The 27,051-nt window shown below is 38.1% G+C and overlaps 1 protein-coding gene and 1 long non-coding RNA gene across 4 annotated transcripts in view; both read right to left on the bottom strand.

Moving 5' to 3' along the window:
- LOC110196740 (uncharacterized) overlaps positions 1–4,339 on the bottom strand; it is a 47,319-nt gene extending 42,980 nt beyond the window's left edge. Inside the window, exon 1 of one of the 2 annotated variants that reach the window (XR_013486282.1) lies at positions 3,655–4,339. This is a non-coding gene — a long non-coding RNA (uncharacterized LOC110196740). The other variant, XR_002321305.2, reaches the window with a different exon arrangement.
- An 810-nt stretch (positions 4,340–5,149) lies between these two features.
- RIPK2 (receptor interacting serine/threonine kinase 2) overlaps positions 5,150–27,051 on the bottom strand; it is a 66,118-nt gene continuing 44,216 nt past the window's right edge. For both annotated transcript variants that reach the window (XM_078153654.1, XM_020970085.2), the window contains 5 exons: positions 26,643–26,728; positions 24,413–24,496; positions 16,028–16,115; positions 11,552–11,704; positions 5,150–8,743 (listed from right to left, as the gene is read on the bottom strand). In XM_078153654.1, the coding sequence (XP_078009780.1) occupies positions 8,391–8,743; positions 11,552–11,704; positions 16,028–16,115; positions 24,413–24,496; positions 26,643–26,728 (764 nt within the window). In that variant the 3' untranslated portion in view covers positions 5,150–8,390. The remainder of the gene's footprint in view (positions 8,744–11,551; positions 11,705–16,027; positions 16,116–24,412; positions 24,497–26,642; positions 26,729–27,051) is intronic.

The raw sequence follows: 27,051 nt of genomic DNA, 5'->3' as shown, positions 1-27,051 counted from the left end.
AAGAGAAAAGTATGTGTCGACTTTGCCTTATCAGGAACAGTCTATTTTCCTGACACTATAGGGAATTGTTTCTGCTACTTTATTGCAATCAGCAGTGAATATGTCTCCTTATACTTCAAGGGTCTGTGGAATAATGCACAGCAACAAGCACTCATTAATTGCCTACTATGTGATAGACACTATTCTAAGCACTTTACAAATATCTCATTTGATGCTCACCACAACCTTTCCATTCTTTCTAAAAGATCATCCCCACATAATTGACTCATCCCTGTGCCCTCTGTCTACACAGATTAACTAAAAATAATTAGGTTCTTAGGAGTTACATGTATCATCTCCCTATAGAGGAATGTAAACAGTTTAACCCTACTGATTGCCTTATGATTTCTCTTTCATGTTTACTTTTTTTGATGCTTCTCCTGATTCTTGTGTTTGAATGTACAATTTTTATTCGCCTCTAGTCTTTTCATCAGGAATGCTTGAAAGTCCTCTATTTCATTAGATATCTATTTTTTCCCCTGAAGGATTATATTCAGTTTTTTCTGGGTAGGTTATTGTAAGTTGTAATCCTAGTTCCTTTGCCTTCTGGAATACTGTATTCCAAGCCCTGTGCTCTGTTAACTTGGAAGCTATTAAGTCTTTTGTGATCCTTTCTGTGGGTCCACAGTTTTTTAATTGTTTCTTTCTGGATGCTTACAATATTTTTTCCTTGACCTGGGAGCTCTGGGATTTGGCTATGATATTCCTAAGAGTTTTCATTTTGGGATCTCCTTCAGAAGGTGATCAGCAGATTCTTTCAATTTCTATCCTACCCTTAGGATCTAAAATATATCAGGACAGTTTTCCTTTATAATTTCTTGAAATCTGATGTCTAGGCTCTTTTTTTGATCATGGCTTTCAGGTAGTCCAGATTCTTAAATTAACTGTCCTCAATCCATTTTCTAGGTCAGTTGCTTTTCTGATGAAATGGACTAAATTTTTTTCTATTTTTCATTATTTTGACTTTGTTTTATTGTTTTTTGCTGTTCCATGGAGTCATTAGCTTCCATTTGTCCAATTATAATTTTTAAGGATTGATTTTCTTCAATGAACTTTTATACCTCTTCTTCCATTTGGCTAATTTTGCTTTTTAAGAAGTTATTTTGTTCAGTATTTTTTGTACCTCTTTTACCAAGCTGTAAATTCTCTTTTCATAATCTTCTTGCATTGCTCTCATTTCTTTCGTCAATTTTCCTCTACCACTGTTCTTTGATAAAAAAATTTTTTTGCTCCTTTTAAAAATTTATTTTTCTCTTCCAGGAATTCTCACTGGGCTTGTGTGCAATCTGCATTTTTCTTTGGGGGTGAGGCTTTGCTTATAAGTGTTTTCATGTTGTTGCCTTCTGAGTTTGTTTCCTGAGCTCCCTGTTTCTTGACTTTGAACTTTATATTAGAATTGATCTCTGCTGCCTTCTGGAGCAAGGATGGAGATCACTGTCCAAGCTTCTGAACCTGCTATTTTCACATCTATTTCTAGTGGTCTGTAAATTTTCAGTGCTTCCAAGGTGGCATGATCTGGGGAAAGGTATAGTCACTGCCCTCTTGGTCTGCATTCTGGTTCTTTATCAGGAAAGTTCCCTGCTCCCTTGTGACCACAATTAATAATGCTCCTCTCTCTGCCCTGGAAGTGCTACCAGGAACTAGGACCCCTACACACACACACACACACACACACACACACACACACACACACATACACTCTCTCTCTCTCTCTCTCTCTCTCTCTCTCTCTCTCTCTCTCTCTCTCCTCTCCCTCTCTCCTGGAACTGGGACCAGGGCCCCTGTTCCCTTGTGACCTACCCTATAATTGGGACTTGAAACTGGGTAATGGGCAATGGAGTTGCCAATTGGCAGCTGGTCCTGCACCCAGTGCCAGCCCAGGGGTCCCCAGTAATCTCTTTCTGACCAATTGTCTAATCTCCTTACTGTCTCTGTGACGTAAGGGCTCCCAAGACTGCTGCTGCTTCTACTACTACTGTTGCTGCTGTTGTCACTGCTGCAGTCTACAAGGTCCATAGTTGGTATTGCCACCTATGCTCTGGGCCAGCTCCCACCCCAGTGTCACATACCTCTCCTTCTGACTTCTTCCGTTGTCTTGGGCTGGAAAAATGTCTTGCTGACCTTTTATTGACTAAGCTGCTCTAGGATTAGATTTAACATTTTATTTTACAATTTTTTGGAGGGGAATATTGAAAGACTTTGCCTGGAATACTCCCTCAACTTCACTGTCTTGGCTCCACCTCACCAAATTTGCTTTTCTTAAGGAAATGTGGCTAGAGCTTTAATTTCCTCATTTTAGTTGAGGGTAAGCTTTCGTTGTGCAACACCATAGCTGAACATAATTACAGTCTATCTAGAAGGGAAGAAACCCTGGGTTTCAGACAATTTTTTTTGTCAGTGCTCACTAAAACCATCGTGTTACACATGTGGTCTATTTTAGTGGGAGAAATGGCGCAACTGGTTAACTTAGAACTACGAGTAAATGCATGGGATCAAGAGCTCTCTGACGCTTTCATTTCTTGTGGATTTAGATACGTACAAACAGTGTTATGAAACTACCATTCTCTTAGGAGAGTTTACAACAGTATAACATTACCTTGGAGGAAAACATTTCCTGGGATTGTGGTTTTTGTCACTGCTGGAGGCTGAGAATGGTCTGTGAAACCTATGATTTATTTCCTAGTGGAAATAGTTTTCTTTTTGTTAATTCCAAAAATGGTTCCTTGCCAACAGAAAATCACACGTGTTTTTATTTTAGGAAATTTTAAAGTCTCTCCCCATCCCCCACTGTCTTTTTTTGGTCACTATGTTTTTATAAAAATATACATTTAGTCAACGGGACACAGGGCCATAATATGCAAGAATCAGAAAACACCTCAGAAATCAGATAGTCCAGTGGCCCTTACCTTGAAACATGAATTCATTCAACAACAGTATTTGTGAATGGTTATCTGATCTTTTACTGTGAAAGGGAACTCACCACCTTATGAGGCAGTTCATTCCAGTTATATATTTTGGTAGATCAGTCCATTTGTCAGCATGTACACACATGTATGTGCAACACATTTGTGAAGCATCCAGGCACTATGTTAATGTGCCTAGGTGGTTATAGATTATAAATACCCTATGTGTTTCTAAATTAGAATGTGTAGAATCACTCATTCCACTTTAGAATACCTAAATGATCTAATACTTATTATTACTGAATTATCCAATAATAAGGTGTTCTGCCCAAAGGAATATAAATTTTGGTTGCTGAAACTTCTAAAGATATTTTGGGATTTACTGGGTAAGATTTTTTTTCTTTCTTTTTTTTTATGAGGCAATTGGGTTTAAGTGACTTGCCTAAGGTCACACAGCTAGTAAGTGTCAAGTGTCTAAGATTTCTTTCTTAACGACCATGCCTTAAACCCAATTCACTCTGGCTCTCTCACTCTGGCCAACAATAGGTCCCTGACCAAGCCCCATTTAGTGGTCATTTTTTGGGCTCTGATGGCTCAAAGTGAACATAAATAGTAATTGTTTCTGTTTTGGCCAGAAACCCTGAGGGTCTTCCCCTCCCAGACTAATTTTTTTAGCTAGGTAAAAGAATCCATTCTTTGTTTCATTTCTTACCTAGACTTCAAACTGAGACCTGGGAAAGACCTTAGCTTAAAAAGGCCAAGGTTTCCCACTGCAGCCAGGGCCATCTCCAGTTGTCCTGATTTATATCTTGCCACTGGACCCAGATGGCTCCAGAGAAGAAAGTGAGGCTGGTGACTTTGCACAGCCCTCCCTCGCTTAAATCCATTTCACTTGCAAGTCATGACATCACCTTCCTGATGCTGTGGCCCTCTTTAAGAACAAAGGACAAACAGCAACATTCATCAGCTCCCATGTACCATCTTCATGCTGTGGCGGTTCAGTCATTTTCAGTCATGTCTGACTGAAGATATGGGAGTGGTTTGCCATTTCCTTCTCCAAGTCATTTTATAGATGAGGAACTAAGGCAAACGGTTAAATTAAGCCCAGGGTCATACAGCTAGAAAGTGTCTGAGGCTTAATTTAAATTTATGAAGATGAGTCTTCCTGATTCCAAGCTCAGTGCCCTATCTATTGCACCACCTAGTTGTCGCTGTCCCTTCTCTATGCTCATTCTCAAATGTACCTTTTCTGGCCCCATCTCTCTGTTGAGCTCTAATCTCACATCTCCAGCTGCTTTTCAGACATCTCCAACTACATGTCCAGTAGACATCTTAAACTCAATATATCTGAAACAGAACTCATTATCTTTCCCCTAAACCCTCCCTTCTGGCTTACCTTTCCTATTACTATAGATGGCAATACCATCCTCCCAGTCCTTCAGGCTCAAAACCTAAGAGTCATCCTGGATTCCTCACTATGTCCCATCCCCAATATCCAAATTGTTTCTAAGGCTTGTTGATTTCACTTTTGTAACATCTCTTGAATATACCCCCTTTTCTCTCTGACACTGTGCTGTAATGCAGGCCCTCATCAATTCACACCTGGATTACTGTAACATCTGGCTGGTGGGTCTGTCTGCCTCAAATTTCTCCCCACTCCAATCCATCTTCTTTTCTGCCTCTAAAATGATTTTCCTAAAATTCAGGTCAGATCATGTCACCTGCAATACTACTGCTCGATAAACTCCAGTGATTTTCTATTGCCTCCAGAAAAAAGTACAAAATGTTCTGTTTGGCATTCAAAGCCCTTCATAATCTAGCCCTCTCCTACTTGGCCAGCCTTCTTATACCTGAATACCTGGCATTCACTCTTTGATCTAGTGACATTGGTCTCCTGGCTGTTCTAAGATCTTATTCCATCTCTTGGCTCTGGGCATTCTCTCTGGCTGTCCCCCATGCCTGGAGTGCTTTTCTTCCACTCTACTTACTGATCTCCCTGGCTTCCTTTAAGTCCCAACTAAAATCTCACCTTCTATGTTGTCTTCCCCAAGCCCTCTTAATTTCAGTGCCTTCCCTCTGTATCTTGCTTTGCATGTATTTGTTTGCATGTGGTCTCCCCCATTAGATTGTTCTCCTTGAAGGCAAGAACTATCTTTTGCTTTTTTTTTTGTTGTCTCCCCAGTGCTTAGCACAGTTCCTGGCACATATCAGGTGCTTAAGAAATGTTTATTTATTGATTGACAGCATGTAAGCTTCCTTTGACACATGTACTTATTCAGTAGTCGCTTGGGTGTCTTGTATATGGCTGTTCATATGATGTTTCTATCTTTAGTTGTTATTTCCTAGAGATGATGGCAAGTCTGTTTAATTCACTTGGCATAGCAGCACTTAACCTGGCACACAATGCATAGACTTTTCAGTGTTTCAAGGACCTATGGTTTTGTATAGGTGCACAATTTATCTGCCAATGAACATTGCCACTCTTCCTTGAAGTGTTAGCTCTCTAGTTTTGCTATGATAACTGTACTCTTTGCCTTTTAAAATCTGAAACAATTTTATCACTGTGATCTTTAAATTCCTCTTCAGTTCTTATCTATTCACTCTATGATACAAAGGCTTTCATTGTAGTTTGGCTTTTAAGTTTTTTCTACATTTAGTAATCTCAGCTCAACCAGCTGTTGAAATCTGACCCAGCCATGAGAAAGTGAGTGTATCAGCTGAAACCCCAAAGACTGAAGAGCTGTTTTTTGGAAGGTTTGGCAACATTTCTTCTGTAAGCATTTCATATTCTAAAGGATTCAATTAGGTCAGATCAGAATGATTGCAAATACATTTGCAATTAGGTATCTGATTTCTTAACAAGTCTTTAGGTTGCTGTCATCTTTTTCTTCCTAAAGATTTTTTTCTGGGAAGCCTAGGATGGAACAATGGCGTTGCATTTTTTGTTTGTGATGAATCATCTTAAGAAGTTTCTGCTTAAGTTTCTGTATTCCCAAAAACATCATGGCTAGTATTAAAAGAACTGAGGTCTCGGACAAGACAATTAACAAGAAAGAACTGGTACCTCAAATATTAGTTTGGATTCAGAACATAATTTACATAGAGGAAATTTTTTTGGTCTATGCCTTATTCCCTAACATATTGAGATGAAGCTGCAGAGTGGGGCTTGCCTTCAGTCTGGCCTCTGGCATTCTATATTCAGTTATTTACTGATGTGACACAGTGCAAGTGGTCTAAATACATATGTGTATTAAGCTTACAGAATGACAGTATGTCATTGTATTAATTCTCCAGCAAGGGCATACAATGTCTTAGTTGCCCACCAAAGAAGGACTTTCCTTGAGCCACGAACCCCTGTTTCTCTCTGAGAAATGTATAGGAGAAACTTCTTAAAAGCCTGTACACTAGAGGGTACTCACTTGCAAATGCCTAGCCTGTCCCCCCTCTCTACCAAGTCCATGGTTTCATAGGATACTAAATTTAGAGCTAGGAGGGACTTCAGAGTTCATGGACACCAAGCCCCTCATTTTATAGATGAGGAAGTTGGGGTACAGAGACATCAAGTAACTTGCCTTGGGTCACACAGCTAGTTAAGTATCTGAGATAGGATTTTAGCCCAGGCCTTCCAGAAGCTCAGTATCTTATCTGTTGCAGTCTGCTTTTTTAATAATAGCACCAAAAACTTTGCCTTAACCCCAACTGGCCATGTCTAGAATTAATCTGAGGGATGAAATGGAATATTTGATCCTAGAAGTAACAGGGAATCACTGGAGTCTGTCAAATGGGGGATGGCTCAGAGGGTACCCCTGGATTTGAGAGGCTATGCCAGGGAAATGCAAGTTCCAAAAATTCTTACTAAGATGGAAAGGCTTTAACTATAAGCCTAGGCATGGACTGCCTAGAAGATCACATATCTAGAGCTAAAAAGCATCTTAGAGGCCATCTAGACACTTTGACGATAAAGAAATTAAGGCCTATGGAAGTTAAAGGACTTATCCAAGGTGACATAAGTAATTAAGAGTCCAGGTTAGGATGTGAATCCCATATGCCCTGACTCAAGAACCAGGCTGTCTTTTCCATGTGCCACACTATGGTCTGAGAACCAGGCTAGTCAATCAAGTCCAAAGACGACACACGGTGATGAGTTTTTTAGCTATAACAATACCTGAAAACTATCTAAGAGAGGTAGTGTGTGGTAGTGGACAGTACTAATTATACCAGCTAGTATTTATAGCACTTTAAGGTTTGCAAAGGGGTTTTAATCATGTTATCAACTAATCTGATCCTCAAAACAATCCTTTGAAGGAGGTGCTATTTGACAGGTGAGTAAACTGAGACACAAAGAAGTTCCTTAAGTGTCTTGCCCCAGGGTCACAGCAGATAAGTGTCTTAGGATTCTAGTTTGGGTCTTTCTGACTCCCAGGTCCACATTTTATCCATTATGCCATCTTGCTATATTTTAAATAGACTGTCTCCATGTAAGGAAGGCCTGGGTTCAAGTCCAGATTCTGATACATACTTGCATTGTGATTCTGGGAAAATCATTTAAACTCTAAGTGCTTCAAGTAACATCCCCCAACTGTAAATTGCAGAAGAGGTATCAAATTGCATTGGTACAGGGAGTTTTGTCATCCAGGGGTTCTACAAACCCAAGAAATTAATCACAAGTCTGATTTAAAAAAAAAAAACTTCCCCAAACTCCTCAATTACAAAGGAAATTCCATCTTGCATTAATGGTGGGAGTATTCACATTTCCAAAAGACAGATCCCTGAAATACTGATGTACTTTTGCACTATTACTTGGCCTGGAGTCAGGAAAACCAGAGTTCAAATCTGGCCTCAGATACTTAACTAGCCGTGTGGCTCTAGGCAAGACACTTACGCTCTGTTTACCTCTGTTTTCTCATCTTTAAAATCCTACCTCCCAGAGTCATTGTGGGGAATCAAATGAGATAATAATTATAACACTTAGCCCCACTGCCTGGCATATGGTAAATCCTATAAAAATGTCAGCTGTTATTATTGTTTTTGCTGCTGTTACTTGATGAACAAAGAGATGTTATTTGAAACCTTAATGTACTTTAGGCAAGTAACAAATACTTCACAAACTCAGCAATTGTAGAAATGGCTTACATCAGAAAAATACAATATCATATAACACTTTTTATGAACAAGTACAAGTATAATTACTTCATCCTTAAAACAACATCAATTTACAAAACACAATATAGTAAGCCACCTACTATAGTAAAAGTTTTCCACTTCTATCCATAAAAAAATACTTTGACGAACTATGGGGTTGAATCCAGAAATAATTATATTAACTTTAAAAGAGATCTCAGTAAGACACCTGTCAAAATATTATTTATAATTAAAGTTGCAGCTGAAGCATGATAGAGAAAAAAATGTCCTTTCATAAATTGACTTTCCCTCCTGGTACGCAAACACTTAAAAGCTTTTATTTTGGAATAAATTTAAAGATGTTCCCCTAGAAACCACAGATATTTCTGGGTAAGGCTGAAGACCCAATTGTCTGTTATCTTTCAACTTCTGTACTATAATTTTGGCAAACTCTTCTCCTTGAATGTCAGATGTATCCAGCATTTGCCTGACTTTTGATGTCCTTGTAGGCTTGGTGCTAATAAGTTCATAGTCTTCTTTCATAAGCCAATCCTTAGACAGAAGGGCATCCAGGCACTGGTTGAGGCAAGCTTCAGTCATCTGGTTCACAATGTCTTCTCTTTTGCTTTGGATCCACTGCTGGGCAACACCATTTCCCTGATTCTCTGACAGGAGATTTACTGGGAAAAAATATGGAAGACAGATGTGAACTTAACAGTAAAGTCTTTTTTATTTTTTCTTGCAGAAATCCTATCAGTCTCCTGTTTAAAAAATACTGCAGTGGTTCACGATCACCTGCCAAGTTAGGATTATATCATTAGGCTGGCATTTAAGACTTTCCCCAAGTTTGGATGACCCTACTATTCTATTCTTTTAAAATGTATTGTTATGAACTTGAACACTGACAAACACAAACCTTTCCATATACAAATGATCAAAAAAGGTCCATTCCAAATGTTCATGTGGACTATTTGTGCCCACCCTGTGGTAAAGCTTCCAAGCTCGTACTGGTCTGATCAGCCAGAGTGGACATGCTATACCTCAACCGCAACAAAGTGAAGTCATTTTGGTCCTCTTCAAGAACAAAGTACAACAACCATTCCATACTAATTGAAAAAGAGGAATGTATTGGAAACTGTAAGAAAGGCAAAAACAGTCCCTGCCCTCAAGGAGCTCATATTCTAATGAGGGGGAGGGAACAACATACAAACAACTACGTACATGCAAGATACATGCAATCTCAATGGGAAGTCATCTCAGTGGGAAGAAGTGAGGAGAAAGGGCTTCTTGTAGAAGCTAGGTAGCTTAGTTTTGAAGGAAGCCAGTGAGGCCATGAGGCAGAGGTGAAGAGAGGCATAACAGGCATGGAGGACAGACATGAAAAGGCAGAGTCAGGAGATAGAATGTAGTGTGAGGAACAGCAACAAGGCCAGTGTCACTGGGATGCAGACGAAGAGGTAGGGAGTAAAGCATGAGAAGACTGGAAAGGTAGGATTGGCTAGGTTGTGAAGGGCTTTAGAAGCCAAACACAGGATTTTATATTTGAGCCTAGAAGTAATAGGGAGAGAGAGCTTGGAGTTGATTGAGTATGATTATGACATGGTCAGGCTTGCACTTTAGGAAAGTGATCTTTGGCCACTAATTAGAGGATGGACTGGAAGGGATGTGAGGCAGGGTTTTCCAGGCCTATTCACACTACTCTGCTCCAGGCCAAGTTACTTTCTGTTCCCATATATATCCTGCACTTTTCCATGTCTATGCCTTTCAGAATTTTCTCCTTTTTTCCTGCCACACATTGCACAGTTAACCTATTCTTTAAAATCTAGATCAAATGCCACTTCTTTCAAGAAGCCTTCCTCGGTTCTCTTAGTCAGTAATGGCCTCTTCCCCTTGGACTTCATGTAGCACTTCATTTGTATCTTTCATGTACATGGTAAGCATTTGTTTTATAGTAAGTACGTGAGATATCCCTCTACTAGACTACAAGTTCTGTGAGAGGAGGACCTGCGAATTTTCTAAATTTAGTGCTTAGCGTAATGTTCTAACATAGCTGGCAACTGCTACAGATTAGTCCAACTACAAAAATATATAATAAATAACAGTTAAATTGCTCTATTAAATATATAATAAAGATATATAAGTAATAAGCAATAAAATACTAGTCGAATTGCACTATCAAATGTGTAATACATATTATAATAAACAAATAGTTGAAATATATAAATAATAAATATCAATTGAACTATTAAAACTATTTTCTCTCATAAGGGAAAAATAAGACATCTAAAATTTGGACCTTAACCTCACTGAATTTTCTGATAAGAGGTTTTTTTTTTTTCCTTTTGGACTCAGACATTTGCATGGCTCTTTTAGATGGAACAAGGAAGTGAAACTGACAATATGGGCAATGCTAGACAGGTGGGGTACTCTTTTCCCACCCAAAACATCTTTTCCATTTACTCTAAATTCACCAATATTTAAAACAAAGATGCATAGAGTATTATTTTTTTAATTTAAGAAAATGGTCTTTCAGTTTAAAATGGTTCTCTTTTCCAGGTTACAATGTGATTTGTTCTTGCCATACTACCCCACTTTTGTTCCTTTATTTCCTCCATTTTAACCATGTCAGGAGGGTATTACTTACCAATTCTGTTGAAATCTTACCCATCAAAGCCCACCTCAAATGTCACCTTCTCAAGCAGCTTTGGCTTATCCCATCTCACCTCAGTTGAAAATAATCTCTCTTGCACTTAGAGTCTAATGTACATTGTCATGTTTTTGAGCACATGTCTTACCTCTCCTATTAGCCTGGAAGGTCCTGGAGGACAACAATCCAACTTTACTCATTTCTCTATCACCTAATGTGACTAGCACAGATTACGCATTCAAATGATACTTATGGAATTCACTGAAATTCCTTTTCTCCAAAGAAAATATCATTTGCATATTCTGATGCCTGAATACTCCACAATTTAAGAAGTATTAAGCTATAGGCAATTCTTAAGATACTATTCTTTATCTTTCTCCACATCAGATATTCATGCAACATCATCTTGACCAATGCTACTGATAACATTGCAGCATGGTAATGTATGATGTGTCAATGAATATAGGCAGCAGATAGACCTCTGGACTGGGAGTTAGGAAGATACGAGTAAAAATCTGGCCTCAGGAACTTCCTAGCAGTATGACCCTGGGCAAGTCACTTAACCTTTGTCTGCCCTAGTTTCCTTATCTGTAAAATGAGGATAATAATAATACCAGTCTCCCAGGGTTGTTGTCAGGTTCAAATGAGGTAACATTTGTAAAGCACTTTGCAAACCTTAAAGTGCTATATAAATGTTAATTAGTATTGTCATCATCATCATCATCATCATCGTCATCATCATCATCATGGAATTAAGTACAAAACAATCAGTCTTACTATGAGACATATTTACATATAGACAATGATGCCATTTAAAAATATCAAGTAGCAACTGTTTTACCTGAATTTCCTTCGGCTGTGAGTGGCTGTATTACTGCTGAAGAACAAGCTGTCTGGTGGCTGCAAAATTTAGCCCTTTGGACTAAAGAAATGTTACCATCCCAACTGTGATTTACGGCAGACTGAGGCAGTGTTGAACACTCCTGATTTTGTGCTGTAAGACACAAAGTTTTCATTAGGTTGTCTTATTGCAAAATATCCCTTCCATCACCCTGGAAGTCCCATTCCATTCAGTCCATGTCACCAGGCACCCAGGCTCAGGGCTGGGAATACAAAGGCAAGTTGAAAACCAGTCCTTGAAGTCAGACAGCTTAACTTTTGCCAAGGAATACAATGCTGCTCAGGAGAGGGTAGCTAATATGTCTTCAGGAGAAGGAGAATACTAACAAGGTCTTCCTGATTTAGAGGATAGCTCTCTATCCACTCTATCTCTATCCATGCCGCAGCTCACCCTCTTCATCATCATTATAATCCAGTCTTCCTGGAGCAGGTAGAGAATCATTGTGCCTTGAATTAGGTAGGAATCCGTCTCTTGTGAAATGAAGATGAGTATCTACCTGTGTTGCCGAGAAAGATGGCATCCAGTACTGGCAGTAGAGAAAGGAATGTTGTGGTTGGCAGCTCACTGCTATCGTGTTCATAAGGTGACTTAGCATGAAAAAAGAAGAGGTACGCCATCTTCTCTAGATGGTCCAACGATATCATGGAAAATCTCCCAACACTTGCCAACCTCAACAACTGACAGGAACTTCTGGTTATTCACATGAAGACATAATACCAAAGAAACCCTTCAAGCATCCCTAGAGATTATGAAGGCCTTGGCAAGAAACTAAAGAACTGGTGGTATTTTTGTCACAGTTGCTGAATTAAGGGATGGGCCTCATTTGTAAAATGGGGTTATTAATAGTGTCTATCTCATAGGGTTGTTGTAAGGATCAAATGAGATTGCATGTGTATGTATATAGTAGTGATAGCGGTGCTGGTGGTACTATTACTATTAGTAGTAATAGTGGTAGTGGTGGTAATAGTAGTGGAAGTTGTTTTAGTGGTGGTGGTGGTGGTAATGGTGGTGGCAATAGTAGTGGCAGTGGCAGTAATGGTGAGGGTAGTGGTTGTATTAGCAGCAGTAGTACTAGTAACAGTACTAGTAATAATAGTGGTAGTAGCAATAGTGGTGGTGCTAATAGTAGTATGCAGAAAAGAACAGCTTGGCTATGAAGATGGTGTTTCAGAATAAGGTTTGGATACAAGAATAGTGGACTCCTGGGCCAATTCGATCTAGTCTAATCTAATTAATACTGGTCAGAGATAGAATGTATTTAATATGGGCCATGAAGAATATATTTGCCTAGTGACTGCCAGATATGGTCAAAAGAATTTTAACCTGGAAATCAAAAAGAAGAGAGACCTGGACAAAGAGTAACAACTCCTATTTTGTTTCCATTTTTTCTTCTAAAGAGAATGATTTTTAGATTAAAAATGATAGAATAAAAATGGGGAATGGGGAATTGAAAAGTGGGCAGATGGAGACAAGACAGCTTAGCTTCTTCAAATGACTACAAATCACCATGCCCTTGGAAGATACTTCCCAAATTAGCGAAAAAATTTGAGAATGTAATTGTTAATAATAATAGTTAGCATTAACATGGAGTTATAAAATTTTGCAAAGAACCTTACATATGTGCTTGTGATTAAAAAAAAAAATCATGGTGCAGGACTAGAAATGGGCAACATCTTTCTGACTTTCAAAAAGGAGAAGGTACACTCTTTAAACTATTGGTGCATGGTCTTGACCTCTATTTTTCACGAAACTGAAAAACACATGATTAAAGGGAAAGTTTACGAGCCCTTAGGGAAGTGGTGACTCATCTGAGTCAGTCTGGTTTGCCAGATTAACCTAATTTCCTTTTTGACAGATTGGCGCCTTAGGGGAATGTGGTAGCTATAGTATCCTTGAGTTTTTGTAGAGTACCTGAAAAAATATCTCATGATAATCATTGTGGACAAAATGGAGAAAAGTAGGCTCTATGATACGACAGTTAAGTGTATTTGAAACTGGTTGAAGAATCAGACCCAAAGAATGGTGATCAGTGGATTGATTTCATCCCAGAAAGAGGTCTTCAGTGGAGTATCTGAGATGGGATTTTTATCAAATTTGTAAATTGATACAAAGCTGGGGTAGGAGTTAGCTAACACTCTGGACGAGAGATAAGATCCTTAAAGGTCTCAACAGGTTTGAGCAGGGGTTCTGAACCTGGGGTCTGTGAACTTTCAAAATATCTTGTTGATGTTGTTTTGATATAATTGGCTTCCTTTGTAATTTTATGTATTTAAAACATTGTTCTGAGAAGGGATCTACAGGTTTTACCAGACTGCCAAAGGGGTCCAGGAACCAAAAAAGTTTTAAGAAAACCTGGTCTAGAATGATGGAGTGAACTATAGTAGGAATAAATGTAAAGTCCTACAGTTGGGTTAAAAAATATGCACAGGATATGATAAATATGGCAAGACAACAGTTTATGTGAAAGAAAATTTGGGTTTTTTAGCAGAATTTGTGCTCTATATGAGCCAAATCTATGATATAGCCCGGTCTCATTATCAGAAATATGCTCTTTGGTTGTTTCTGACTCTTCATGACTCCTTTTGGTGTTTTCCTGGCAAAGATACTGGAAGGGTTTGCCATTTTCTTCTCCAGATCATTTTTTGGATGAGGAAACTGACACAAACAGGGTTAAGTGACTTGCTCAGGGTCACACTTAGTAAGTTTCTGAGGCCAGATTTGAATTCAGGAAGAGGAATCTTTCTGACTCTAGGCCCAGCACTCTATCCACTGTACCACCTAGCTGCCCATTAGAAGTACAATGATCATAAAAAATTAAAGTCATAGTTCTGCTGCTCATATTACATCTAGAGTATTTTGTTTAGTTGCGGTTCCAGAATTTAGGAAGGCCATTTACATGCTACAGCAGTGGTGTCAAACTCAAACAGAAACAGAGGCCACTGAATCATACATTAGGATCCCTGCAGGTTGCATATCAAGTTAGAAAACCACATATTAACATTATCTATGTCCTACTATATTTTTATCCATTCTGTTAAATATTTTCCAATTACATTTTAATCTGGTCCTGGCCACACGGGAGCATTGTTGGAGTGCAGCAGCATATGTCGCACCTCTGTGATAGAGCAAATGCAGGTAAGCACGCCAAGGATAATGATCACACCATACAAGGATTACTAGAAAAGTATCTGAAGGGCCTTCTAAGGAAGAGGGATGAGACTTATTTTAATTGATCCCAGGAGAGGAATTAGCAGAGAGGAAGAGCTTAAGCTAATATAAGGAAAAGCTACCTAACCATTAGAGCTTTCTAAAAGTATAATGGAACACCTTAGGATATAGTGAGTTTCCCATCTGGAAATCTTTAGAAGGGGCTGGAGGAATGCTACAGAAGTGGGCTTTTATTCACTTACTTGTTGGATTAAATCATTTCTTAGGTCCCTTTCAATTTGATTCTGTGGTCTGTTTCATCTGCTCTCCACTGACGCTGACTCTCACTGACACACACTGACTCACACACATACCATCTCTCTTTGTTTTTCTTCTTTCTCTTCTCTTTCTTTTTTCTTCTCTTCTCTCTCTCTCACCCATCCACTCCCACACATACACTCCCCCTCCAGTCCCAATTTATGATGGTGTAAAAAAAAAAAAGCACTAGATTTGGTGTCAGAAGACTTGAGTCCTAGGCTTGGCACTGGCATTTACTGGATTAGTGACTGCAGGCTAGTTATTTAATCTCTCTCTGCCTTGTCTACCTCATTTATAAAAGAGTAATTATTTTACCTGCACTGCCTACAACACAGGGTTCCTGTTAGGATTAAATAAGATAATATAACTCAAGGTGATGTATTGATCTCATTGAACATGAGATTATTCCCCATAATGATGCAGACTGCACCCCATCCATATTTCCTTGTCCTGTGCAATTATTATTCATGTTTTCCCTAATCTTTTGACATACTGAAGATGTCTTCCTAAAGTCCTTCTTTATACTAAGTTGTGATTGTTATTACTGTCCCAAATCTGTTATTTCATTGGTATAGGAATTTGTGGTGAGGAAATTTCTTTTACCAGTGTATCTGGGGAATTATTCTATAATAGTTTATCTTAGGGAGATATCTTAGGGATTTTCCTTGGGGCACTGAGATGCCAAATGACTTGCCCAGGGTTAAAAAGCCTCTATATATCAGAGGTAAAATGAACCAAGGTCCTCCTGATTTGGAGGATAGCTCTCCATCCGCTACTCCATGCTGCAGCTCACCATCTTCATCATCATTATTAACATTTAATATTGCAATGGATTTTGAATCTACATAGGAGATATGTACTACATAAATGACAGTGGCTTTCTAAGAATGTTGAATTTTAAGAGAAAAAAGGAAAACTTTCAAATTAATACTGAGTGACAAGCTTACACACCAGAAGAAAAGAGGTTGTCTTGAGTGGTCGATACGGACCTTGCTATTTCAGGATCATTCCTTACAGTAAACTGAGTTCCACATGATTCCTAAAGTGAGAAAGAGATAAATAAAATAATATTATTTTTTCCAAAGCAATTTAATAGCATAACTCCTAAAGGATCTGAAGCCTTAAGTTTGCTTTTCAAATGAAAAATAATTAATTAAAGCACCATTATTTATCTGTTTTTTGTTCTGGACCTAGGGTTTTGACTGTATGTGGAACTTGCATCATAGTCTTAGATGGACAGTGTGGCATAGTGGATAGGACACTGGACTTGGAGTTAGAAACACCTGAGCTTGAATCCTGCCTCTGACTTTTACCAGCTGTCTGGGTAGGTCATTTGACCTCTTTTTACTCCAAACAGTTCTCCGACATCATAAATTGTACAATTAAAAAAAAGAAAGAACAGAAAATCAAGTGAAAGACATGAAATACTTAACATAACTTAAATACTTAGTTCTATTATCCATAGAATCTAGGGAGTGATGGCAACGAGAATATCTCATAGGGAGATTCTGCTCCCTCCCCCATCATTCCTTACGCATGTTGAAGAGTTTTTTCATGTTGGATAAAACAATGTCTGAAATTGGTGACTTTGGCTGTTGGTTTACAGAAAGTAACTTAATCTGTTCACAGTTGAGTTTCACCATCAGAAAGGTAATATAGTTTCAAGAAATGGGCACTTGGAATGAATCAGTTATTCACATCTTATAGTCTTACACAGAAACTATATGGCATTGATGTTTAATTAATTTCAACAGAAATAATTTAAATGCTTAACTTACTATGTGCAAAGCACTATGCTAGGCACTAGAGATGCAAAGATAAGTGATGGCAGTCCTGGCCCTCAAGGGTGCTATATTTTTCACTTGGAGGATATGAAATGTTCATAAGTAAGTACACATAATATTAAATGTTATATGCGAGTGGGCACTCATATACATGAGTGAGAATGATTCAGACAAGGAAATTTTTCCTACAGCACCAGGAAAATTTAAAGAGGGAAAAAGTGATTTCTGCTGACAGGTCTAGGGAAGGCTTCATTGGAAAATCTGAAATCTGAGTTAAATTTTGAAGAAAAGAGTATTTCAATAAGTAAAAATGAGCATATTCCAGGCATGAAGGATAAAGGTGGATAAAGGTGGAAAATAGGAGACAACAGGACAAGAATGGAGAGTAGTCCAAGTTGACTGGATCACAGAAAGGGAAAGGTAGGTTAGAGTTAGAATGTGCAGAGTCTTAAATGCCAAGGTAAGGAGTTTATATTTTATCTGATAGGCTATAAGTAGACACTGGAAGTTGCTGATGTTTTTAATTAAATTCATGATCAGACCTGTGCACTGGGAAGTTGGTTTGACAGTTGTGTGAAGAATGGACAGGAACCCGGAAATCAAGTAGAGGAAAGTTGTTATTACAATAGTCCAAGGGGAAGTGATTAGGGTGGAAAGGAGAAGACAGATATGAGAAACAGTGAATAGGTGGAATCTATCAGGTTTTGTAACTACTTGGCTGTGGATTGTTAGGGAAAGTGTCTAATATGACTCCAAAGCTCTAAGACTGGGTTACTAGGAGGATAGTAGTGCTGTAAGTAGAAATAGAAAGTTGGGAGTACAGGTATATTTAAAGAAGATGAGTTCATTTTGGTCCATGTCAAATTTAAGGTGTTGGCAGGTAGAGTTGAGTAGGAGGCAATTAGAGAGATGGGACTGAGGAGGCAAGACTGGAGCTAGGAATACAGATTTGGAAGTCATTAGCACAAAAGTGAGATCACCAAGGGATAGATTATAGAAAGACAAGAAAATAAAGCTGAGGACATAGCTTTGAGAGAGGAGTAGGAGGAAGCAGAAAAGGATATGAGAGAGTGAAGAATTAGGGAGGAGAAATGGAAAAAAGCATTGTTATGGAAGCCCAGAAAAAAAGAGACTATCCAGGAAGAGACAGGGGTCAGCAATGTCACATGCCACAGAAAGGCCATGGAGGATGAAGACAGAGGAATAAAAGTGTCTGGAAAGAGCTGTTTCAGTAGTGATCGGATGGGAATACAAGTTACAAGGAGCTGAAGAATGGATGGACAGACAGATGGTGATGAAGTGGAGGAAGTGATCGTATATTGCTTGTTTTTTTAGATGCTTGGCAGTCAAAGAGAGATGATGGTGTCTTAATGTAATGGCAAGGTTAAGGGAAGAGTTTTGTTTATTTTTCTGGAGAGTAGAGACTTGAGAACTTTGTAGACTGAAAATGTAAGAAGGGGGCAATCAACAGGGCAAAATTTCTGAAGAGGCCAAGAAAGGCTAGGATAAAGCCTGCCCTAACCAAGGAGGAGAGCTACCTCATTCTCAGACTGAAGCAAAGTCTGTGTGAAGATACAGAAGATAGGAGATGAAGGAGCTTATGATTGATGGTTTCAATCCATGGAAAAAAAATTCAGAACAAGGGTGCTACACTGGGAGAACAGGAAAGTTTTTAATGACTCAAAGTCATGGTAAGAATGAAGAACAGATTCAGGAGGAGTAGGAAGGTGGGGAGGAAAGGAGGAAAAACAGAACATTGTTATAAGAGAAGGGGACTTGAGAGTTCAAGATCTTGGAAGTTGTACAGTTTTGAGTAATGGTGAGGTTTAAAGTGTTATGATCCTTATTAGTAGCTGTCAGGAGGCCAATTCTGGGAAGCATTTCAGATCTATGTCCTCAGCATCACTAAACTGTGCATTTCCTTTGACCCAATGATACCACTAGGCTTATCCCTTAAAGAGATTTAAAAAACAGGAAATGGACCCATTTGCACAAACATTTTTACAGCAGCTCTTTTTGTGGTGGCAAAAAACCCCCTGGAAATTAAGAGGCTACCTACCACTGGGGAATTGCCTGAGAAAATTACTGCATATGAATGCAATGAAATATTAGTGTGCCCTACGAAATGACGAAGGGGAGGATTTCAGAGAAACCTGGGAAGACTTGTATGAACCAATGCATAACATTTGCAACACTGTAGAACAAACTTTTCAAGTCTTGAGAACACTGATCAACCATGACTCTGGAGGATAGATAAAGAAGCATGCTACCTACCACTTAACAGAGAGGAGGTGATGGACTCAGGGTGCAGAATGAGACATGTGGTTTTAGAAAAGATCAGTATGGGAATTTGTTCTCCTTGACTATGTATATTTGCCAAAAGGGTTTTTCTCTATTTCTTTTTTTCTATTTGGTAGAAGGGTGGTAAGTGGGAGAGAAAATGAATGCTTGTTAATAAAGAAAATTTAAAGAAGTTAAAAAAGAATTTTATAGAAAGGTAATCAATAAAATATGTTTTCCTTAAGGTTAAAGTAATAAAACCAAAATTAGTGATGGATTCACTGATTATCCCAAGTTTAACTTGATTACTTTGATGGATTTGTGATCTCATGAATGTAAGCAATCTCCAACAGTGCAAAATATACTACTTTCTCATCCTACGTGACTGTAGCACATGAATCTACCATAAGTCATTCACAGAGGATAGCCCAATGTTCTGGGGAATCTTCCTCTACATCTACCACCAGAGTGTTCAGGCTTCTGATTAGTAATCATTTGCTATTGCTACATGACTTGCTCATTTCCTTTTCTGGTTTATATCTCTTGGATGATAATCTTTACGCAATTTTTGTGTAAAATTCTTCATTGACACAATGCAGCAGCCTACTCATGTCCTCCAATATACCTCTTCATTGCCCTTTGGGTGATCTATAACTTTAATTCTTTGTAGAATGTGGTATTCAGTGACCTGAAGTGATAATCACTGGAGGAAAACTGATAATTAAAAGTTGGGCTTTTTTTGAAGAACTATTTTACCGAGAAAACTGAGGTCATTCGTTATAAGCTCTTTCTTCTCCCTTTATTTTTTATCTCAAAACTAACTGACCTCCAGCCTCTCTTCCTTTTGCCATAGGATGAAGAGATGGCCATATTCCGTGTTAAGACATCTCTCTCTACCCTTAGTCTCAGACTTTCCTCTCTCCTGCAACAGATTTCTCCCCAAATCATTCCCCCTACCTCCTCAACTTCAGTATCTCTCTACTGGCAGCTTCCCTGTTGCCTACGAACACACTCAGGTCTCCCCATCCTTAAGAAATCTAGTCACTTGACCCCAACCAAATTATTGGCCTGTACCTCTCCTTAGCTGTCTACCATTACTCTTGCTACACAGAGCACAACTCCAATGGGCTGGCCATGTTGTCTGAATGCAAAACGTACGCTTGCTAAAAAGACTATTTTATGGAGAACTTACACAGGGCAAGCATTCACATGGTGGTCAGAAAAAGAGATACAAGGACACTCGCAAGGTCTCTCTTAAGAATTCCGGGATTGATTGTGTGACATGGGGGACACTGACCCAGGACAACTCAGCATGGCGTGCCCTCATCCGAAAAGGTGAGCAAAGCAGAACTGAAGTAGCTCAAAAGAAATGTGAGATGTGCAAATTTAGAGAATCCACCCCAAATGTTCACATGAGTATCTGTGCCTGTGTGTGGTAGAACATTCTGAGCTTGTATTGTTCTGATCAGCCACAGTCGGACACGCTGTAGCTTGACTCTAGAGCAGTGATGTCCTTTGTTCTCGAAGAGGAACAAAATGATAACCAACCAACCCCTATTACCTCCCTTTCTTTTCCCCTCAATCATGTTTTAATCCCTGAGCCTCCTGTCCACTTCTATTTCTTTGGAGAAAGAAAAAAAAAGAAAGAAAAGAAATACAATTGCATTTTAAGTATCCTTAGAACTAACTTTCTGTGGATTTGGCTCATGAGAAGTTAAAATCAGGAAGAGAGCGAACAATCAACTGAGTCGTGTGTGTGTGTGTGTGTGTGTGTAGTTTGTGTATGTGTGAATATATACATATATAACATATATAGTGTCTATGTATGTGTGTACATACACACCATATACCATATACAAATACAGACACATATATATTGTTCTCTAATTTTAACTTCTCATTAACCAAATACATATACACACATAAATATACATCCACACGTATATACATACACATATATACATCTGTAAATACCATGTTTGTACATAGTTGTTTTCATGTTAACTCCCCCATTAGACTGTGAGCTCCTTGAGAGCAGGGGCTGTTTTTTTTTTTTTTTGCTGTTCTTTGTATCCCCAGAGATTAGCACAGTGCCCGGCACTTACTTAACAAATGATACATCTATACCTATATTTATATCTATATGTGTATGTAGGTCTTGTACATGTATTATGTATTTCTATAGTCCTAGGTATGTATTTCTATAGTCCTAGGTGTCTCTCTTCTATATTCTGGTTCCATATCACCAAAGGCCTATTTGACATTTTGAACTGGATCCTCTGTAGAAATCTCAAACTTCAAATGTCCAAAACAGAACTCATTAGCATTACCTTTAAACCTATTTCTCCACTTCCCCCACTTCTATCAAGGGTACCACTATCCTAGACACCTAGGCTTGTAACCTTAGGGGTCATTCTCAGTTCTTCACTCTCCCTTACCCCACATGTTCAATCCATCCCATTGAATCTATTTCCATATCTCTTGCATCTTTCCCCTTCCTTCCACTCACATAGTTACTACCCTCATTCGAGTCCTCACCATGTCTCACCTGGACTATTACCATAGCCTCCTAATTGGTTTCCCTGCCCCATCTTTCCCTTCTTGAATCCATCCATTTGCACAGCTGTCGACATGATTTTCTTAAAGCACAATGGCTAATAGGTGGCATTTATATAGAGATTTAAGGTTTGCAAAGTATTTTAAAAATATGATCAACAACCCTGTGAAGTAGGTGCTAATATTATCTCCATTTTACAACTGGGGAATCTGAGGCTGAAAGAGGTCAAGTGACGTGCCGAGGGTCACATAGCTACTAAATGTCTGAGGTCAGATTTGAACTCAGGTCTTCTTGACTTCAGACACAGTATTATCTCCACTGAATCATGTCATTTCCCTGCTCCAAACACTCCAGAGCCTTCCCATTACCTCTTGCATAAAATATACACTTCTCTGTTTGACATTTAAAGCCCTAAAGAACCTGGCTCCAATTTATCTTTTTAGGTTTATTATATATTATTATACTTTATGCACTCTGTAGTCTAGTCAAAATGTCCTCCTTGGTCTTTCTCACATATGATATGCCATATCCTATCTCTACTTTTTCTCTGACCGTCCCCTAGACCTGAAATGTACTCCTTCCCTCATCTCCATACCTTAAAATGACTAGTTTCCTTCAGAGCTCAGCTTAAGTACCACATGAGATCTTTTCTGATCTCCCATGTTACCAATGTCTTCTTTTAAAAAAAAATTACCTTCTTTATCATCTTCTTTTTTTAAAAAATATATACTTAAGATCATAGTCCTACAGCAGGAAAGTGCCTCAAAGGCCATGGTTCTGTCTCTTAATAATAGATTCTAAGCTTTTTAAGGGCAAAGATTTCTTCATTTTTGTCCCAATGCCTGATATCTTAAGTGCTTAAGAAATGCTTGTTGATTGGCTGAAGGAGAAGCTTAGGGTTCTTAAAAGCACCATACGATTTTCCAAATGCAAACGAGGTAGTCATTCAGCAAGCATTTACTAAGTGCCTACTGTATGCTGGTCACTTTGGGCATACAAAGAAAGGCCAAAAAAAGTCTCTGCTCTCAAGGAGCTCAGATGATGATGAAGTAGACAAGAGGCAAACAACTACATACAAACAAGCTATATATAAGTACGTGACCAATTGGACATAATCAACAGAAAGAAAGCACTAAGATTAAGGAGGGCCGAGAGGCTTCTTGTAGAAGGCAGGCATTTAGCTTTGATTTGAAGAAAGCTAGGGAAGCCAGGAGGCAGAGATAAGGAGGGATTTTCAGGTATAGGAGAGATGTCCAGAGTTGGGAGATAGAATGTTTTGTGTGAGAAACAGCATGTATACCAGCATCACTAGATCACAGAAAATATACTTGAAAAACCTATTCTCTGTCACTTGTTCATTTGCGGACTCAAGTCACTATCCATCTACAGCGTCTGTCGAAGATATATGTACTGATATATTAGATCTATGGGCCGTTCATCAAGTGCCATATTGTAGTCTAGACCACCAGTGGTGTCAGACTCAAATAGAAATGAGAGACAACTAAACTGTATGTAAGGATTCCTGTGGACTGAATATTGACTTAGGTGACCACATATTAGCTTTATCTATATTCCATCATATTTTTATTTTGTTAAAGACTTCCAAGCTATATTTTTTCCCTGTCATATTTTAATGAGGCCTCAACCCTGGGCCCTGTGTTTGACATTTTTGGTCTAGACAACAGGCATTCTTTAACCAATTTTTTTCTGTGTAGACAATCCAGTCAAACTCTTCTGAGTGATTATGGTTCTCATTTGCTCTGTAATATTTTGGAGCTCGATGCAGTCACCACAATGTCCCTTACAAAATGGAACCCTTGGAGGACCTTAACATTTGTAGGGTATCCCTCTTCCATTTAGACTCTCTACTGAACATCCTAGTGCCACAGTGGATAGAGTCCTGGCCCTGGCGTCAGAAGGACCTGAGATCAAATCTGGCCTTAGACATTTTTTAGCTGCATGACCCTGGGTAAGTCACTTAACCCTGTTTGCCTCAGTTTTCTCATCTGTAAAATGAGCTGGAGAAGGAAATGGCAAACTACTCCAGTATCTTTGTCAAGAAATCCCCAAATAGGGTCACGGAAAATTGGACATGACCTAAAAAGGACTAAACAAAAAACTGAACATCTTCCGTGTCAATGTATACTTTTGGCAAAACATGTCTCTTGCTTCATGTTAATAATTAGAGGGGTTTTAAATAGCTCTCTGTGGTTATATCTTTCCAAGAGTCTTTTGTGATTTTAACATATGCAAAAGAGGTAACTTGTCGGAGGACAGTCTTTGTTTTATCAAATTAAAATTTTTTTACAGGCAACAATTAATTATCATAGTGGGATCTTGTATTCTTGGCATCATTAAGTCCATTTCTTGTAATGGAAATATCCTTGGCATCTAGCAGAAAGATATTTATACTCTCCTAGATAATGCAGTAAAATAAGGTGATAACCATAAATTCTCACTTTCTGAATCACCAGTCATGCTGATTTGCACCCCAGCTAACAATGGGAATCAGAGCAAAAACAATAGAAGGAAACTGGTATTACAGAAGTACCATTAGTTTCATTGTAATCTAACTCTACCAGTGCCTAGATCTATGACTTGGCACAATTCAAGTCACCCCTTTCAGTCTTAGTTTCTTCACTTGTAAAATCACAGAGATGGGCTATGACTTTTTAGTGCCTTTCAGACCTGAGAATCTATGAAGTAATATTTTACCTCTTGTGGACCACGATTTACAGGTATGTTGAGAGGGTACTCCATTGTCTTCTTGGAACATATAGGAATTATATTTGAATTATTCTGTAATAAAAGAGAACAGATTTGTATCTTTAGAGATGACTGAAATTATAGCAACGTAATAAGGTCTATTTAAAATCTAAATTCAATTTATTTTAACTTTTTGCCTATCCCTATCTTTAATGATTATTTGAATTACAATGAAGAGAAAATTCAAGATACTTTAGGGTAACCTTTATGTAAAATACTGTATACTTTGGGATTTAAAAAAATCAGTGACTTTTCCTTTAATCAATTAGTTTAATAAACTTCCAGACCTATCTCTGTCATTGTTATTTTGGTACTTATAAAATTCAGCTAAATAATTCTGATGCCAAAAAAGGTTTCTTTGAATGATTAATGTAAATTGATATACATGTAACATTCCTGGTAACTATGGTAAATTCAAACAGAATCATGATAACTAATTAATGAGAGAAAATACAGTGAATTACCAAGGGACATTTTTTTGAGAGGAGAGAAGAGTCTCAATTTTTGCCACTAAAGAAACAGGAAAAATTAGCTTTAGAAAGCATATACTGCTTGAAGCTAGAAGAGATTTAAAGCTGAACAGAAAGAACCTAAAATTTTAAAACAGAACAAGTCAGCAAGAATGGTTGAATTTTTTCCCCAATAAAATTCTATAGGAAACAGAAATGTCATCTATTCAGGAAACCTGAGTTCTGTTTCTGGCTTTATTATTAATCATATCTCTTTATGGCTCTGTGCTTCACTTTCAGTTAGGTGGCTCCATGGATAGAGTGCTGGTCTTAGAATAAGGAAGAACTGAGTTCAAATCTGGACTGAGATACCCACTAGCTGTGTGACCTTGGGCAAGTCATTTAACCTGTTTGCCTTAATCTATTTGAGAAGGAAATGGCAAACCACTCCAGTATCTTTGCCAACAAAACCCCATGGACAGTATTGGCATGCTGTGATCCATGTGGTCATGAAGAGTCATACATGATTGAATGACTGAACAACTTTTGCCCTGTTTCACAGGGTAATTATGAGGATAAAATAAGATAACTGATATCACAACACATAGTAAAAGTTAAAAGCACTATGTAAATATAATGTATTATTAAATGGTGAACATATAAAAATGTTCCCAAAGTATTAGGTAGTCCTAAGCAAATAATCTATTTTGAAGAAATCCCCAGTAGCAGGGATTACAAGCTATGCCTGTCAATGTATTGTATTCTAAACTCTTTGGTATTCTAAAAACATAGGCATACTCTGCAGCATAGTCGAAGTCTACTAATATGGTGCTCTATTATAGACAATAGACCCATATAAATATATGGTCAATTTCAAACTTTAACTAAGACAATCATATACAGAACTGGAGTCTGTCCTAGAGCAAAACTTCACTTTGCCAAATTACCTGGAGCTTTTATGTGAAAACAGTCAATTTTTGAAACTGAATCATCCAATTACTCCAATTCTAACTTTATTTCAGTAGCAACAGTATATATAAATACAAAATTTAATCAGCAAGGTAAAGAATAAGAATCTAGTCACATTCTCAAAGTTGCATTATTGATTTTTTTTTATACCTTTAACCTTACAAAAGACCTAAATACTGTCTCTCCAACAGCTCTTGCACAAGAATTGACCCTACGTGAATTTTTGTTCACTTGTTTTGCTTTAATAAAAGACCTGCTGAGAAAAGTTGTCAGAGTCTCAAGAATGTGGTAGAAGAGAAAGGTGGCTTTAAGGGAGGGGAAAACTAAATTATCTAATATCTGTTTAGTTGGAAAGTGAGAAAGGTACTGGTGATATGCTCTGGGAATTGCTGTCTCCTCTGTTCAGGCCCAGCTATATAGATACAGAAATTCTCATCCTCATAAATAAACAAATGTACAAAAATAAAATGAACAGATTTAGAGTCAGAAAGGGCCAAATCTCACTTTACAGGTGAAGAAACTGAAGCCCAGGCAGAAGCTGCCTAGGTTATACAAATAACAAATGTCAGACGCAAGATTTGAATCTGGGTCTTCTTGATCCAAATCTAACAGTCTTTCCACTGCTAAAATATTTCTTCTTGAGTTAGCTGAAAAGACCCACGTAGGAAAAGCTGAAAGATCTTATGGAGAAGCTGAACTCCTTTCCCTAAGGTTTGAAGTGCAGTGATTAACAGCTAATATTTAACACAGATGCTACTTACCTTAGTTTTCTTCAGCTGAAGGACAGCTTCAAGAATGCTAATGTCTTCAAAGGTTCTCATAACTGGTTCAAGTTCTATTAAACATTCTAAGTAAAAAGGGAAATTCATGTGTTCAGCTGTTAGCTCATAAAAGTCAACATAAACACAAAATAGTAATTTCAGCTACAAATTACAGTTCAATTCTAATTTAAATGATCTGAACTTCCTTATCTACTTTTAAGAATTTTTTTTTTTATGAAATCACAGAATTGGAAAGGGATTTAAACAGTCTTCCTTGAATGAATGATTGTTCTTGGATGTTCTTGGAATGACTCTTGGAATAACTCCAATGAGCAGAACTCAGTAATCTTATGAGAGTTCAAGAGCAGTAACGGGAATTTCTTTCTTACATGAATTCAGAATCTGTCTC

The sequence above is a fragment of the Phascolarctos cinereus genome, unplaced genomic scaffold (assembly GCF_003287225.1).
Source record: "Phascolarctos cinereus isolate Bilbo 61053 unplaced genomic scaffold, phaCin_HiC Scaffold_4;HRSCAF=312, whole genome shotgun sequence".
NCBI lineage: Eukaryota > Metazoa > Chordata > Mammalia > Diprotodontia > Phascolarctidae > Phascolarctos > Phascolarctos cinereus.
This window is presented reverse-complemented; position numbering and strand designations above follow the sequence as displayed.